General features: G+C 40.7%; 1 protein-coding gene across 1 annotated transcript in view; it reads right to left on the bottom strand.

Annotated features, from left to right (window-relative positions):
• Window positions 1-16,230, bottom strand: part of grik3 (glutamate ionotropic receptor kainate type subunit 3) — a 91,688-nt gene that overhangs the window by 28,551 nt on the left and 46,907 nt on the right. Inside the window, exons 2-7 of the mRNA XM_047335598.1 lie at window positions 12,205-12,378; window positions 11,741-11,998; window positions 11,464-11,645; window positions 8,290-8,343; window positions 4,812-4,982; window positions 3,410-3,553 (exon numbers count right to left, since the gene is read on the bottom strand). Coding sequence (XP_047191554.1) covers window positions 3,410-3,553; window positions 4,812-4,982; window positions 8,290-8,343; window positions 11,464-11,645; window positions 11,741-11,998; window positions 12,205-12,378 — 983 coding nt within the window. The remainder of the gene's footprint in view (window positions 1-3,409; window positions 3,554-4,811; window positions 4,983-8,289; window positions 8,344-11,463; window positions 11,646-11,740; window positions 11,999-12,204; window positions 12,379-16,230) is intronic.

Genomic DNA, 16,230 nt, shown 5'->3' with positions numbered 1-16,230 from the left:
GGAAAAACACATAACTGCCCCCATTACGATTCCCTGATACCCACCAAGTCCGTAGACGTACGTAGAAGCAAACACAAAAGTCTCTGCTAAGTACCTTTTTCCCCCACACGTGTGCTAACACAAGTAGCCATCTATCAGCAGTGATGGGACTAACACTTCTTTTGTTATTATTCTTGTTAGTTTTAGCTTTGTCTTGGCATTTGTATTAGACGTCCAGGCATTTAGGGGAATCCCTTTATTTAAACCGTCGCCAAGGAGGTTACCTTATTGGTTTGGCTTGGTTTGTTTGTTTGTTGGCAGGATTACTCAAAAAGTTATGGAAAGATGTGCATTCATTTCTCTTTTTTCAATCAAAGATAGGCCGTGGCCAGAGCAACAGGGGATTACATTTTGGAGGGATCCACATTCGCATCCAGGAATTTTTTTAAGGATTCTTCACCATTGAGAGATTCGGCAAAACTTGACATTTTAAATCGCATGTTCATAAATTCATAACATTTTTAAAATCTGTAGGTTAGATGCAGGCTGGAAAGCAAGTTTTGGATGAAACAGTACAGGTGGTGGAAACAGTATGTAAACTTGTCAAAGGTCTGCGAACCCGAGTGCTCTTATTTTTAATCCTATGATTTATTTTATTTCAGTTATTTGTGTAAAATCTGATTTTTCATTTCCGATTGGCGTCCATTTTATTCAGGCACAGTCTGTAACGCACAACACTAGATCTTTGATAGATCTTGGCACAAAGCAGTAAATAATCATTGTGTCGAGCAGCAGTTTTCTGATCCAGATCCAAACTGTGACAAACACTACGGGCTGTCGCTTTGTCCTGTCTTCACTTCAGCCTGTAAGAACTTGTTGTGAGGAGATCAAAGCTTCAAGGAGAAGTTAGTGGCACTCTCCTTTTTCCAAACCACCTCGTAGCTTATTTCATCTAGCCTGTCACTGCAGAGGTAGGTGGCATGTTCAAACTGCTCTAATTCAAAGAGTGACATTAATGTCTTGGCCACATCACATCTGAAGGGTCAGTTCGACCTTCAGAACATGTCAGACACTTTACTTGAAGCGATCGTAAATCAGGCCTGAGTCAGAGTTTTTATAACCTCACCCTACGGCATGTTTGCATAAGAACAACAGTGTAATAATATCGAATTTACTTTAGTCGAGCTCACTACGAGTTGTTGATGGTACATCTTCTCAGGAGGGCTAACAATGTGCATTGTTTCAACTGACCACCAACACGCGCAACATTGTTTGTTGTGCATTGTAATGGTGTAAGCCTCTGCGGTATTGTGTTTGCACATTTGGCAGACAAGTGGATATTGTCCCTGCAACTCAGACACAAACAATAGTATTCATGGATCTTGTGCCAGATGGGGATGTGTAGCTGAGTAACATGATAATATGGGGCATCAGATTTCAGAGCACACTTTACACAATAAATTCTGGGGGTTGGAAACAGTCACATCGCGGGTGCAAGGACAAAAATAACATTTTCTCCCAAGGTGTTCATTCTGGATATGTCATTATGGATGGATGGTCACACATTGTAACTTTAATTCTATTTACTCAGGGAGAGTACTCTTAACATTGGAGGGTCTAAACTTTGGTCTTGACCCCTGGTTTTTGCCAAACCACAAACTGAAAATGTGATTACGTGTACTTTAGATTCATCACTAAGTACTCTGCCTCCCCCCACTCCGTCAGGTCACCACAGACTCACTTCCTCATTTAGCAAGTCCTCAGAAACAGCAGCAGCTACGGTTTGTTGGATTGACATACACAGGGTTTACAATAATATTTGTTCAATTAGACATCTCCTCCATATAACAGGCCACTTAAGACCAAGAGGAAATGCACAAAAACTGTACCCCACAATGTGATGCTGACAGGTCAGATCAACGCGTCTCACTGGGGTGGCCAAGTGAGAATGGTTAAGAAAAAGGTCAGAAGCCACAAGACACAATTAAAAAAACTGCAGATGATTGTGGGCAAACACTTCACTTGTCTTGGTTGCACTGCTCTGACAAATCATGTACCAATCTTCAGACATTTACTTTTAGGGACAGTCCTAAAGAAAGTATTGAACACTTGAGCATTCAGACTGTAATCTTTGCTCCCTAACCGAATGTGGAGGGAAACCATAGACTAGTCAGGAAACATCTATCCCACCCCACCTATCAACGCAAACAAAAAAAGGTTGGTCACTGTAGTGCCATAATGGGAGATAAAGCGTCTATCCCTCAAGGGCATTGCCGGTTGATGAAAAAACTCCTTGGAGGAGAGACAAGCTATCAAATTTCAAACCTTAAAGTGATCCATTATGGGACATTTAAAGATGGGATACACCCGGGACAGGTCGCCAGCCAACCACAGGGCTGATGCCTTAACAGCTATTCACCTTCACATTTGTGACATCTGAAGGTGACCGGCAAAAAGACAATGGTGACCTGCTTTGACTTTGACAATGCCCTCGGCAGCTTTGCGGCGTCACAGTGAGGGGAATGAAACCGCATGGTGTCACATGGTGGCAACTTGATGGAAAGAATGCTGTCATGTTGTGGAAAATAGGCCAAAACTTGTCGAAAGGCTTTAAAATGTTTGCAAATGTCGGCATGCTTAGCACTGAGGCACATAATGCACCGCCGGTGTTTGTCAACCAAGGACACTTAGGCTATATGAAGGAGGAAAATCTCTAGACAAAGCCATGGATGATGAGATGCTCTCATGCATTTTGAGGAAAGGAATTGTGTTTTGCCATTTTATATGGACAGCCCCCTGTTGCTGTCACTCTTATTGCTCTGTGGGTATATGCAAATTAATTGGGCAGTTCTCACAGATGAGGGATCCTCGTTAGAAGCCTGTATGAAATACCCTAGATCGAGGAGGTTTGTGCTTTATTTTTGCAGTAATCGGAATTATTATAAGAGGGGGAAAAAAAACAAATGGTATTCCTACCATTTCTAGACCACACCCAAGACAAATACAAATCATTTTGTTGTTTGAACAAATCAAGATACAAATAGTAGCATCACCGCACACCCTTCATCTGCCATTTTGCAAAGACTCGTCTGTGTATTTCGAAGCACTGTCAGACTCTCTTGTTAGATGAAATAAGAGCTGATTACACAAGTTGTGCTTTCGAAAGGTGACAGTACGTGCTTTCCGGAAAATGGGTTATGAATACAGGGAATTTATAAAGCTGACAACAACGCTGCTTTGATGTGTCTATCAAGGCTTGGTTTTCTTTGTATGTGGATATTATTGATTTACTGGGTAAATATCTCAGTCCCAAATGACTACACAGTCCTCACTCCACTCCAGTGGTCATTTTCTCCACTCAAGTCAGTGTGCTCTCCAAGATAAATAACACTTGAATCAAAATAGCAACGGGCCAAAGGTGTTCCATCACCTCTTTGATGAAACTCATGAAGCGACCTCCAAATCTCCAGGGTTTGTGGCGGTGGCACTGCAGCGAGTTCACCGTCATCTGCGGAGCGTGCTGGTACGAGACGGATACAATGTGGACCGCATCATAGGTCAGAGCTGCATCTGTCTGGAATAAGGGGTGAACATTATTTCAGCTGATGCCTGTGGAAAGATGGAACAGTCGGGTCTCCATCTATCTAAAATTAATGCTGATATGGGACAATCCAAACAAAGGATACTTCCTTTCTGATACCATCCTTGAGACACTTTAGTATTTATTGTGATTTTCATAAACACTATCCTCTCTAACTCTAAGATTCTCTTTAAACAGCAATAGTTAAATTTTTTAGCTTCATCAATTTGAGATGATTTGACGTACAAAAATAAAGAAATAAAATTACATATGGCAAATCATTATCTTTTGTGTTTCTAACCTGGTAATTAGAAATGTACAATAGGCCTTCCTTTATCCAGTTTAGCTCACTGACATAGATAAGCATTTCTGCATAACATTAGAAATTTGGATTCAGCTGCAATACACTGTTAGTATGTTAATAACACGTATCAGTCAATTTGAATGGCAATCAGGCTGTGCTTTTGCATCTGGATACCAAACTTAATCATTTAGTTTCAACGTTTTTATTTCAAAATTATGAAACTTAGGAGATGTCAATGATGGCGTATGTGTAAATTACTTTAAATTATATTATTTTGGATTCAATGATAAACATGACCCCGCAGTTGTAGAATCAAATCAATGGGAACTGCACATTATTTGGTTTTGCTCATTAGTGGATATTAGACATATACAAATGAGCTCCTTTGCACCTTGTCTGCCTTTGTGTATGCTTAACTTGTTTTTGTCTTCTAACTAATCAAAGAGACATTTTTTACAGAGAGAGTCACTGAATAAATAGCAGATATTGATGTAAAGTGAATCTCAGAACACTAGTTGTTGATTATATGCTGGAACCACTAAGGATGGTACCAAATATGTTTATGAATTAAAATATATTTCCCTATATGGTCAAAGGGTGTCGAAACCCCTCAAATATGTCTATACGTTCATACATGAGCCATAACCTCAAAGAGAGAGCTATCTGAGCAGTTTACATGAGCCATAACCTCAAAGAGAGAGCTATCTGAGCAGTTTACATGAGCCATAACCTCAAAGAGAGAGCTATCTGAGCAGTTTAGAGGTTACGGTTCCTTAATAGCTGAAAACAGCAATACAAGTTTTTCATATGTTACTATTAGTATTAAAACAAATTCTCACCATGGGCAAAAGACGCTGACACGAGCGGCAGAAAAAGAGATGTGGTCCCCTTGTGTTGACATGGTGACAACTGACTCTAAATGGACAACACAGCGGTGATAAAACATACCGTCATGATGCCCTCCAGCAGGCCTGAATCAGGTTTAGGTGGTAACTGCCTTTCCATCGACCATTTCTCCACAATCGATGCAACCTGGGGATTATCCACGTTCAGAATGCGGAAGCCGGTCATGTTGACACCACAGAAGCGATATGGCTCCAGGTCAATGGCCATCAGGTCCTGTTTTTTTTGAGAGAGAGAGAGAGAGAGAGACAGCAGTAATGAAGGATGGATTCTCTTTTACTTTGCCAGTGCTGAGCATCTTTGTTTTAAGCATTAATCCTGGTTGCTTTCTCCTGAAATGAAAAGAGGATGACGCAGCAGCCGATTAAAGAGATACTATATTAAGACCAAATAGCATGAGAGAAAGGAGAAATACAGTTTTCAATGTCACATCAGGAGATTTAAGTATGGTGTCAGAAGCAGTGTCTGTATAATAAATTCAATCTGAAAGGGCTTTGGTGGCAGGGTCCCTTTTGTGCTGGCGAATCCTTTTTAAGAATTGACAAATTGTCACTTTTTTTTCCTACATGAGTTATGAATGAATTATGCTGCACAAACTACAAGCTTGGGTTATACATTTTCTTAACCCTAACCCTTTTTTTTCGAATATGATCAACAGTGTAAAATCTCTATAGGTGCAATTTTGTGTTTGTAGCTAAGGAAAATTTAAGAACAGGAAAAAATAATGATACACCATTTGTGTTGGACCAAATTAATAATTCAACACTTGCATTCCATTGGCAACGTCTAAGCAAAAAAGCAATTCAATTTGAGTCGCTGTAATTTCTGGGGCAGCCGCTGCAGCTGAAGTGTGAAGTCACATGTTGACACATGTCGTGTCGGAATGGGCCAGGGGGCTTGGAAAAGACATTTGGATGAACATCGATATTTCATTAGCACCCTGTTGGGTTAGAGCTGAGGGAACGAAAGCGTGTAAGACACTTACTAAAGAATGGTTGCCGCCAGTCACTGAAATATTTCTCCTCATTTTTTTCTCTCTCTCCCTCTAGTATGTAGTACTGTACTATCTTTTATGAAATGAAAAGAGATCAAAGTAAATCACTATTGTTCTGTGTGACACTCAGAAACACTCTGCAAAGTATATCAGGTCACGAGTTTCTTATCTTTGAAGCTGAAAATACAAACTAGCTGGGACAGAAGAGTTTGTTAAAATAAAATCCATCGTTTGTGACATCCTCGTTTTGTTTCCGGGCATTTTGGAAAGTCAGAGAAGCAAAGTTGTTCCAATTATTGAGTTCAGTCTTTGCAGCGCTGCCTTGTACAGACATCTATGACACAAAATCGACGTAATCCTGCCACAGCATTACACAGCAGTCTTTACCTGCGGAACACGCTGCATATCTCTGAGTACATGCACAAGTGTTCTGCATGTCCTCAGCTTTAGGTTCGCAGAGATAGCTGGTGCGAGACAGGAGCTATGACAGACTCATTTCACAAGGACAAGAAAGTTATTACCCCATACCACTCTGCTGTTGCCTTTTCATGCTCTAATAAGTCGGCATTTCCCTCACCTCACAAGATAAAACATAGACATCAGTAGATTCCGTCGAGGGGGAAATTGTATAGCGATGTTATACCATCTATTCATCTTTTGAGATCAAATCAAGCCGCCAGCCATAATCGTATTAATGTCATGGCTGTTAATATTTAGATGGATCCCTCGCTCAAATTATATAAAGATAGCCTGATGACCTTCATGAGAAAAATCTTGTTGTTGCAGAAAATGATGTCTAATGAAAGTATGAAAGTTAAACCTTAAAAACATTTGGTTTTTTTGGAAACTGTTATACTTAACATGTAAACCTGTGCGCTGGCAATAACATAAAAAAAATTGCCTTTTGGATTTCCGCATTGAAGCAATACACACGGTACACAAACATGACGCATGGCAGCACAATATCATTGGCACACTGTTGAGCGTGAAAGATGACACCCATCATGCCTGGACCTCTATGTCATATTGCATTATCACAACAGACTGGCCGAGTCCAGAGAGACAGCTGTGCGCATGTGTGCGTGTGTGTGGCAGAGACAATAACAGAGAGAGAAAGGAACAGCACAGAACATGCTGGTATTCATTCCCACTCAGTCTGTTTGTCACCAGATAGCCGGTGTCACAGCGAAAAGCAGCCACGGCTCCCTGCTGGGCCTGCGTATATTAGTCCAACAAGATCATTTTAGCAGAGTGAGGGGGGAAAAAAATCATTTATTAGCTTAAATCATATATATATATATGCCAGTATATTAGCTAAACCTGAATCAAATGAATGCTTTAATACAGCAGCTCTACATTCATGGAGGTAATAGTTTTCATTATTTGGTGATTCCACTAGAGTACTTTGGAGGATGCAGGCCAGTTTATGGTTCTGTTGAGCTGCATTGCAGATATATACATATGTTTATTTGATATTTGAAAATGTCGCTGCTGAAGGGTAAAATGACAACTGTGTTGGTCTGACACTAGCAACGACAACAACCAATTTTTTCTACTTATCACCAGGTATAAGACAGGCCGCTATTTCTCACATGTAGGTAGAATTCAATGCAGGACTGTGGTTTGTACTGCATCCGTTTTAGTTAGGTGTACCTAATAAACTGGCAACTGACTGACTAAATAGTTTTTTTTAGTTTTTTTTTTTAAAGGTTGAATCATTTCAACAAGATGCTGGACTCTAGTTTCTAGGAAAGGTGTGTCAAAAAGGAGTAAATGGTGCATTTGTTGGGAACTATTACTGTCGTGGATGAATGCGCTTTTGATGCTCTGCTTTTTTTTTTATCTTGACAAATATAAGCTATTTGGCTACATAGACGATACCTTTTAAGTGAGATTATATTATTGCTGTTTTTGATCTTTTCACAGAATTGGACGACAAGAAGTGTGATATAGAATATCAACAGACTTACAAGGAAATGGAGGAAGGTGAAATACAAATAGTAGTCAATACGTTTCCTTAATAATTTCAGAGCCTGACATCCAAAATAACTTTTTCTCCCATCTGTATTTAAGTAATTGCTGTGAATGTAGGGCCAACTGATGCTTTTATTGATGTAAGTAAAACTTTCATAGCTTCTGAAATTGGTTGATTTAAAGCCCAAATTAACTGAGTAGTCACATCAGGTTAAAATGTGTTTTAAGTTCACTTGAAATACTATATGTGACATACATGGCCGTAAAAGCTCAAAGTGAACCAGGCAGGTAATTTTTTTTTTTCTTTTTAAATCTCAGCATGTGGGTATTTTTTTCTGCTGCCACCTCAAAGATTTTTGTTGACTTTGCCATACAGCAGTGTTTTCTTACAGCACACTGAACACTCCATTATGCCTCCAGTTTGACAAACAAAATTGATATAATGGACCGGATCCAAAGCCCATTGGCAATTAGCCACTATTCATCAAAAACTCAAGCGGTGGGCAGATGAGAACAAACGAGACCCCATTTGCATGAACAAGCGTGATACATTACCAGAGTGGTGAAGATGTAGTGGTAATACTCCGTCATCATCCCCATGGTCTGTGCCTGGAAGGACGTGGAGGCAGAGGCAGGGATGGGAAGGTGTGAACGCACGGGGACAGGAGAGAGAAAACGGTCACTTTGTCACGTCGGGGTATTTCAGAATCAACAGCACAGCGGGAACAAACAACACTAAAGAGGTACACAGATTGACTTTCATCAGCAGAGAAAAAAAAAAAAAAGATATCCAGATTTTAATGAGCATATTGACTAACACGCTGTTCATTTTGTGGGCAGTGTCTGCTATCACGCGCCGGGATTTCCGCGCCATATGCGGTCCGGAGGACCTACAGAGTGGCAACGGTGCTTGGTGCTTTTCTATGCATTTAAATGGTTTGCAATGGCTCAGGGCAAGATGCGACGTTATCCCAGCACAGAGAGGAGAGCCGTCGATCAAAAGAGCTCGGTAATCGGTGTCTCGTAGCCCGACACTCCATCACTGCCACTTTGTTTCACTCAATCTACATTCAAAGGCACCGCATTCCCATGGCGGCTGTGCTTCCCTTTTAATTGTACCATCTGTTGTGAAAAAAAAAAAAAGAAAAAGCCAAGGTTATGTAAATAAGATGCAGCGCTAATGCGGAGGCAAAAATTACCTTATCCATCTATAGACATCAAGACGCCAAATACGTGACATTGAAAATGTGAGCGATGTGTCTTGTATGGTATCGTGCGCAGGAGATTTCATTAATTAAAGTTACTTATTTACCAAGGATGAATTTTCAGCACAAAGCAGTGCAATTCTGTCAGCAAGGTTTTATTGTGGCTTATCTCCACATGTCCCTGTTCTCACCTGGAGCGCGGTCACATGTTGAAATCAAAATTTAAGACATAGTACGATGAAGGGCAAAAGGACAGTTTTTTTCTCTCTTTTTTTCTTTTTTTTAAGACGACAGGGACATACATGCTACATGCCTATTTTCTACCATCCTGTCTAAGAGGGGGTGTAACCCCACGAGGCATGTCGAGTGAAGGTGAGCTTGTCAAAACATCGACAGGACCCAACATACTGCTGTTGACAATGATGTCGACAAATGAAACATCCCAGGGGGCATAAAACAGTACTTTCAGATGTCATGTCCCTTCGTGAGAAACAGTCACGTCAGATTCTCCTTTATACTCGTGCACCCGCACCAGTCAGGTCACGTCACACCAAAATTCAATGCATCTGACTGTCACTTATTTTCCAAAAAGATGAGCAGCTCCTCCTTTAAAGCTGAGCTATCGGCCAATCTTGACTTGCTGTGGTACAGCGAGGATGTACAGTACACACCAAGCACAGCGCAAATGTAATCGCAGGTGTCAATACTTCAAGATTATGCCTTTAGTAGGAAAGTTTCTATCACAAATACTGTATATTGAGAGATTGTGCATCGTGTGGGACGCGGTATTAACAGTGGAGAGATCTATTAGATTGTTAGATTGTACCGTCATCTATTTCAATACATTTTTTCATATTCTCTTCAAGTAAAATGTCCCGATTTATCTGCTTCCAGCTTCTCAAATGTCAGTATTTGCTAGTTTTCTGAATATTTTTGAATTTTGGATTCCAAGAAAAATAAGCAGTGTGGCTCTTGGATCTCGCGATTTACATTTTTCAACAATTTACAAATAATTATCCGAATAACCAAGCTAGTATTTTGTTCATCCCTATTGTTCTTTTTGTAGCAAGGAAGCTTGAGAACACAGACATATATATATAAAAAAAAAAAATTCCAAAAAGCAATGCTTGCCCCACTCAAAATAGATAGTTAGCTATTTCTTTAATCTTTGTCGAAGGACTTCGATAGACATAATTGCTTAATTTTATCTCATGTTGCATTTTTGTCAGTTAAATCTGCTCAAAGCTCCTCTAGAACGCACCAAAGCAAAGAACAACATGTGTCACAACAACACGTGCTTCAATTAATTTTCCTTTATAGTCGAATAACAGAAGCTTTCTTGTGAACACACTTAGAAAAGAAATGCTTTGGTCTTTGTGATGGCGCCCTGACAGTTCGGTCATGGGACTGGAGCAGTTTTGCCGCCAAACCACCTCTCACTCCTTTCGGTCAAGTGGACAGTGAGACTGGCCATGAGCACATACATGTCAACTCAGATCCCAGTGACTTGTCAGGACGGAGTTATTTAAATAACTTGGAAGGAGATGAAGCATTCGGCAAACATGTTAATGTTGACAGCAACTGAATGGACAAGATAGTGTGTGGTGTGTGTGTGTGTGTGTGGGGGGGGGGGGGGGGTGTATCAGACCACCTACACAATCCCCACTCGTGTTGTCGACAGCTCTTTGTTGACTGACAGTTATTTGTATCAAAACACGTATGAACTGGATGTACCTTAAAAACTCAAATAGACATTTTTCTTCCATCAGCAATGTCGTAAGTGTCGACTGTGCAACCAGTGCTGCGCGCCGAGGTCCAGAGGCTTGCAGGCGCCCATGATGGGAGGAGATATATATAATATATAATAATTTAACTATAACTACCGTAAGTGCCGCTGCCTCGTTGAGTTCCCTCGGCACACGCACAGTCTGGACTCCAGGTGGCAGCACTGTTCAAATCATACACTCGTACTTAATCGGAGCGGGAGGAGAGTCGTTTCCTTCAGAAAAGTTACAAAAGAAGGCTTGCCGGGAAAATGGTCGTTCGTTTGTCCAATGGCCCGCGCCTTTTTTTCATTTGTGATAACTTGCGCGCGGACTGAATGGATGAAGCAATTGTGTCATCCGGTGCCGTGCATTCATTCATACTGAGTGTGGCCTATACAGAGTTGCTGTGCTTGTTCTATGCTTATTAACGTAGCCCACCGTGTGAGCTAACTTTAAGTTGGTTTGTTAGTGAAGGCTGGCTTCAGCTATTTCTGGGGTTGGATTTTTGTATCCAAAAATATTTGCACCAGGGCCAATTACAGCTATGTTACGCTGCTGTCCGCAAGTGTGTAAAAGTTAACACAGCATAAGCACCTTCTGCTGCTACTTACCACTGCCACGTTAAGTCAAAGCCTCTATATTTTCATTCACGACAAACATAATGAGAATCAACTGGTATCAAAGAAAGCGTTGTGGAAGAGGACAGCGTGCTCTCCTTTGTCCCGGCTGTACAGACACCATGAAAGCCTCGCGCTAACCTGTTTGAGGATCTGCGCGGCCATGTGGTGACTGCAGTCGAAGATGATGCGGAACTCCCGGCTCCTCTTCATTTCTTTGAGAAGGGGCCTCGTGTCCTGCGAGTCGAGAGGAAGCTGACGGATCTTTAGCCTGATGTTGTACCTGGACGGGGCCATTATCAGCTCCTGGAGTCTTATGAGACCTGAGGAAGAGTAACGGCACAAATTGGAGTCATGGCCACGCATTGTGTTTCCACAATTACCTTGACATCATATAAAAGTATAACAGTGTCTTCACCTGTGCTGTCGTCGTACACAACGGTGGCTGTTTTCCATTTGAGAAACTGCACCAAGTCCAGGATGGCATAGCTAAGTGATGAGTAATCCGGGTACAGATTTGCGTAAAAGGAGTCCCTGTTGTCCATCGGGTGATGTTTCCACCGCACTTGGACGTGCGGCACTTCCAATGCATTGCAGATGGACTGCACAGCGTTTGACGATGAGCTGTGTGAGGGCCCGAATATTGCAACCACACCCAGAGACAGTTGGTCACAAGCTGGAGAAGAACAAGAGAGAAAAGCTTGAGAAAGTTCTCTTCTGTCACAGTAAAGAATTATCAAGAACCTAAATTATAGGGATTACATTTTTGAGCCAAAGAAATCAAAGTAATAAAACAAATTCCTATGTTTTCCTCGGCTGCCCACGTTCTTCCTCCTCCTCTACATGTGTGATCACAATCCCTGAATAAAACACGTCACTCACCTTTCCTCGATGCCTCAAAGCTGTCGTAGATATTAATCCTCTGTATGTCATATGTTAATGTTGTGTTCGGCAACAAAGTCCTGTTTCTGTTGATGTTGTTCACAGCAAATTTGAAGGCGAGCTCCTCGGCGCTTACAAGTGAAACGGGTCCATCCGTCTGCTCAAAGATCCCGCCTGAAACAGAGAGCAGGAGGACACGTAAAGCCCGTGACAGTTGGTCTCGAACATTATCCCAGGCAAAAAGGAGAAACACACGATTTCGAGGTTGGACTAAACGATATCGAGGGGGCATTTGCACTTAGGACTAGCAGTGGGGCGGGGAGCAGTGCACATAACGTATTACATAGCCTCCCTTTTTTCAGGGAATGTGGAAAAATAACCAATATCAGCTTTGAAGTCTAAAGCCATAATGGATTTACCGGAGTGTGTGTTTGTGTGTGTGTGTGTGTGTGTGTGTGTGTGTGTGTGTGTGTTTGTGTGTGTGTGTGTGTGTGTTCCATCAGGCCAGCAGAGTAGTTTAAGATGTTGTCTATCCATTAAGATGTCCTTTATATCAACAGAATACTACATCGGTGGAGCGGACATCTGGGCTCGGGTACTCTCCTTTACATAAAATTCAAAGTAAAGTGTTTTTCTTTCTTTCTTTCTTTTGAGATGGAATGGATGGGCTGCTGCTCAAAAATGTGTCCATGCTCACATCAAAGGACACATCAGACACCAGTCCTTCAATACGCGAAAAGAAAAAGAAAAGTTTTTTTTACTTTTGTCGTATAAATATATGATACATATATCATATACTGTATATATCATATATTTACTTTTTTTTCATGATATGGTGGACCCATAGTACAAATACAATTCAACTTAAACAATCTTAAAAAAGTATTTTCTGGGTCATTTCAACGCACTTCACTGAAGAGTATACTGCAAAATCCATGAACAGTTGTACAGTACAAGCTGGGGCAGAAAAAAGAGCTTTCTAGAGTTAAAAAAAAATACCCCTGATCATGTCATAGTGATGTCATCGGGGTTATCTCACCTGATTTTCAGAACATAAAGCCTGACTTGTACAAACAGGGAAAAATGACAGCATTTATCCACAGATTTGTAATCAAAACAAAAAATATTATTATTATTATTTATTGCATTATAGGAGATGTAGGATCAAGTGATTTTGGAGCTTATTCCATAATTCAGGATATCTCATGTCTTTGTTACTTCGAGCAACATCTTCGTAGACTTCATTTAAAATGTGACTCTGTTAATTATGTACAGGGCAAAGTATCTAATCAGTCAAACAAGTCACGGAAATTGCTTCATTTTAAAGACATAACTTTTCCTTTGTAAATAGCTCACTGTCACGTCCCCGGCATCTAACAGTAAAACAGTTCGAAGATCCACGATTCGTGTGCATAATCGGTAAAGTAAAACGAACACAAGCACTGTTAAATGTGAGACAACAAAGTTCCTCCGCGGCTCGGCTGCGGCCTTGAAGAGGACAGTTGAGACAGCTTCTTGAAAAGACGCCTGTAACATCAGCTTATGGAGAGAAACTGGCTCCTCCACCTACACTCTCATCGTATTATCCCTTTCAATAACAAAGCAAAATGTCCCCGCCATCTTCTATCTCGTCTAAAAGAAGAGAAGAAAAAAAAAGTTCACTGTCATCAAAAGTTACAAATATCTGCATTTAAGTTTTTAAATTATCCTTCTTCTGCCTGAAGATCACACATTGCTAAACACCAAATCATAGTACATGCATTTAAAGGATCTCTCTTTAGACGTTAATTATCATTTCATATCTCTTTGCAGGGTCTGTTAATACTCCACTTTATGGAACGTATTGTTGGTGTTGTTTTCTATGTCTCTATTGTGTTTTAGTGGTGAAGTTTCATCCATACATCACCTGCTCTTAGGAAATCAGGTAATTTTTTACCTGATCTGTTTAATGATCTATTAATCTATTGATGATTTTTGCTTTGTCCAAGGTGACTGCATCTGCTTGCTTTGTCCCACCAAGATTTTCAAACCCATAGGATGATCCAATTTACAATAACATATCGAAGGGCAGAGCAGCAGAAAGTCATGGAAGTATTTGCCATTAACCGTATTCCCTGAAAGCAGACAATGTAATGTTGATTTGAATTGATGCCAGTTCATTTTCTGTTGGTTGACTAGTACATATAGGATTAAAATTCAAATTATCATAATCCGTAGTTACTGGCTTAATCCATTCCTTAACCACTATTAGAAGGTACAGGAAAATTCAATTAAAAAAGGCTAATTCAATGAGGCCATGTAGAATTTAAAGAGTACAAAGTGATTTGTTTTTTATTTCATTTTTGTGTATTTTCGGTGCTTTGGATTTTTTGCACGCCCATGGCCTATTGCACAAACAGTCTGGCAGCCTGGTGTTATTCCACTAATCCTCGAGAATACCTGGTTGCAGAGAGCTGAGCTTGTAAACAGCATCCGTGACCCACTGATGCCCCAGAACAGACCCCCAGTGCCCGGATCACAGAATCATATATCTGCTGCTGTGGGCAGGGTGGCGAGTCTGGGAGCCAACATCTTCTCACTATTTCTGACTCAAAGCCCGACCGGGATTGTGGGGGGGCATGATGCATAAACCGCCCAGTGGAATGCGACACATTAAAATAAATGAATCCTTCCATTTCATGGGGAGATCTCATTGGAGTACATTAAGTAATCACTGGAGTATATAGCAATTTGACTGTTAAGAGGATAAAATGTGCATTGCTCAGAAACACTCCCACAAATTTAATAAACAAGGGGCAAAAACCTGCTCCTTGGGAGGAAACTCCCGCGGATAATTTGGTTTACCACTTTTAGAATTCCTCCCATAAATACCACAGCGAGGCGTAATGTGCAAAAGCTCCCTGCAACTCCATCACGTAAGGCAAAATCTGCTCTGTTTAGCATCACCCAAATATTCACTCTAATAATGAAGAGATTGGAATATTATGGAACATGTTTACCAGATCCCTATGCTGGATGTTAGTCATTACGGTGGGCGCGTGTGAATTGGAGACGTGATGTTGTGAATCATCGTCAAAAGGCTTCAAATTAGCATGTCTATAGACATGAACACAAAGGCCTTTAATTAGCCTCCAAGGTCCCAACACAATATATAAATCAGACACTAATTGCAGCCGTTTCCCTAATTTGTTCTTCGAGGAATTTGGCTGCATTCAAACGCCAATAGACTGATGCCCGTGGAGAGAGGACCACTCCCGGAGTGCAAAGAGTACTGTCAAGTGGACCGCCCAAACTTTAGAGACATGTCGACAGAAACGAGAGGGACAACTGTACTGGTACTGTATGACATGATAAAAATCTGATTTTGATTATGTGATTGTGCAGAATTATGCACTATATAGCTACTAAAACTTGTCACACACCCTTAGTTACTTCACTTTTTACTCAGGGTCACTGTATGAAAGTCATTTCCTAATTAATTTTCTAAAGTAATAAATGTAGACTCATGGTTTTACCTTCCTGCAGAGTTAGCTGAAGAAACCTTAGACAGAAAGAGAGACTGTTGCTGATACGACTTATACGTGTTTCTTCATCAAAAGCCATTAGAACGCACTGTATGTATGTTAAGCTTACGAGATTTGCTCATGAAATTGCACAAAAGCAAAGGCGACAAGAAAGGAGAAAGCCAGGGAATGTTACAGTGGTTACGAATAATAGTTTACAGAATACAATGTACAACATACAGGATATCACGGTGTTCAATATATTGGAACAAAAACTAAAATTAATCAAGGTTTAATAAACAAGTTCACCTAACCATATGGGTGCAAGTGCAAGGGATGTAATTATTTAAGATGGTAAATTATGTGTCTACGAAACATTGGTGCGGAGGGTTCTGCGGGGCCTAAAGTACACATGTGAAGTCTCACATTTCATCTGTACAAGCTTTCAAAAAACCATGTTATAGCATCAGAGCCCCACTGTTTTTCCCTTCAGCTATAATTGTCACCCACTTGTTTGTAGTTG

The sequence above is a fragment of the Scophthalmus maximus genome, chromosome 1, assembly GCF_022379125.1.
Source record: "Scophthalmus maximus strain ysfricsl-2021 chromosome 1, ASM2237912v1, whole genome shotgun sequence".
Lineage (NCBI taxonomy): Eukaryota > Metazoa > Chordata > Actinopteri > Pleuronectiformes > Scophthalmidae > Scophthalmus > Scophthalmus maximus.
This window is presented reverse-complemented; position numbering and strand designations above follow the sequence as displayed.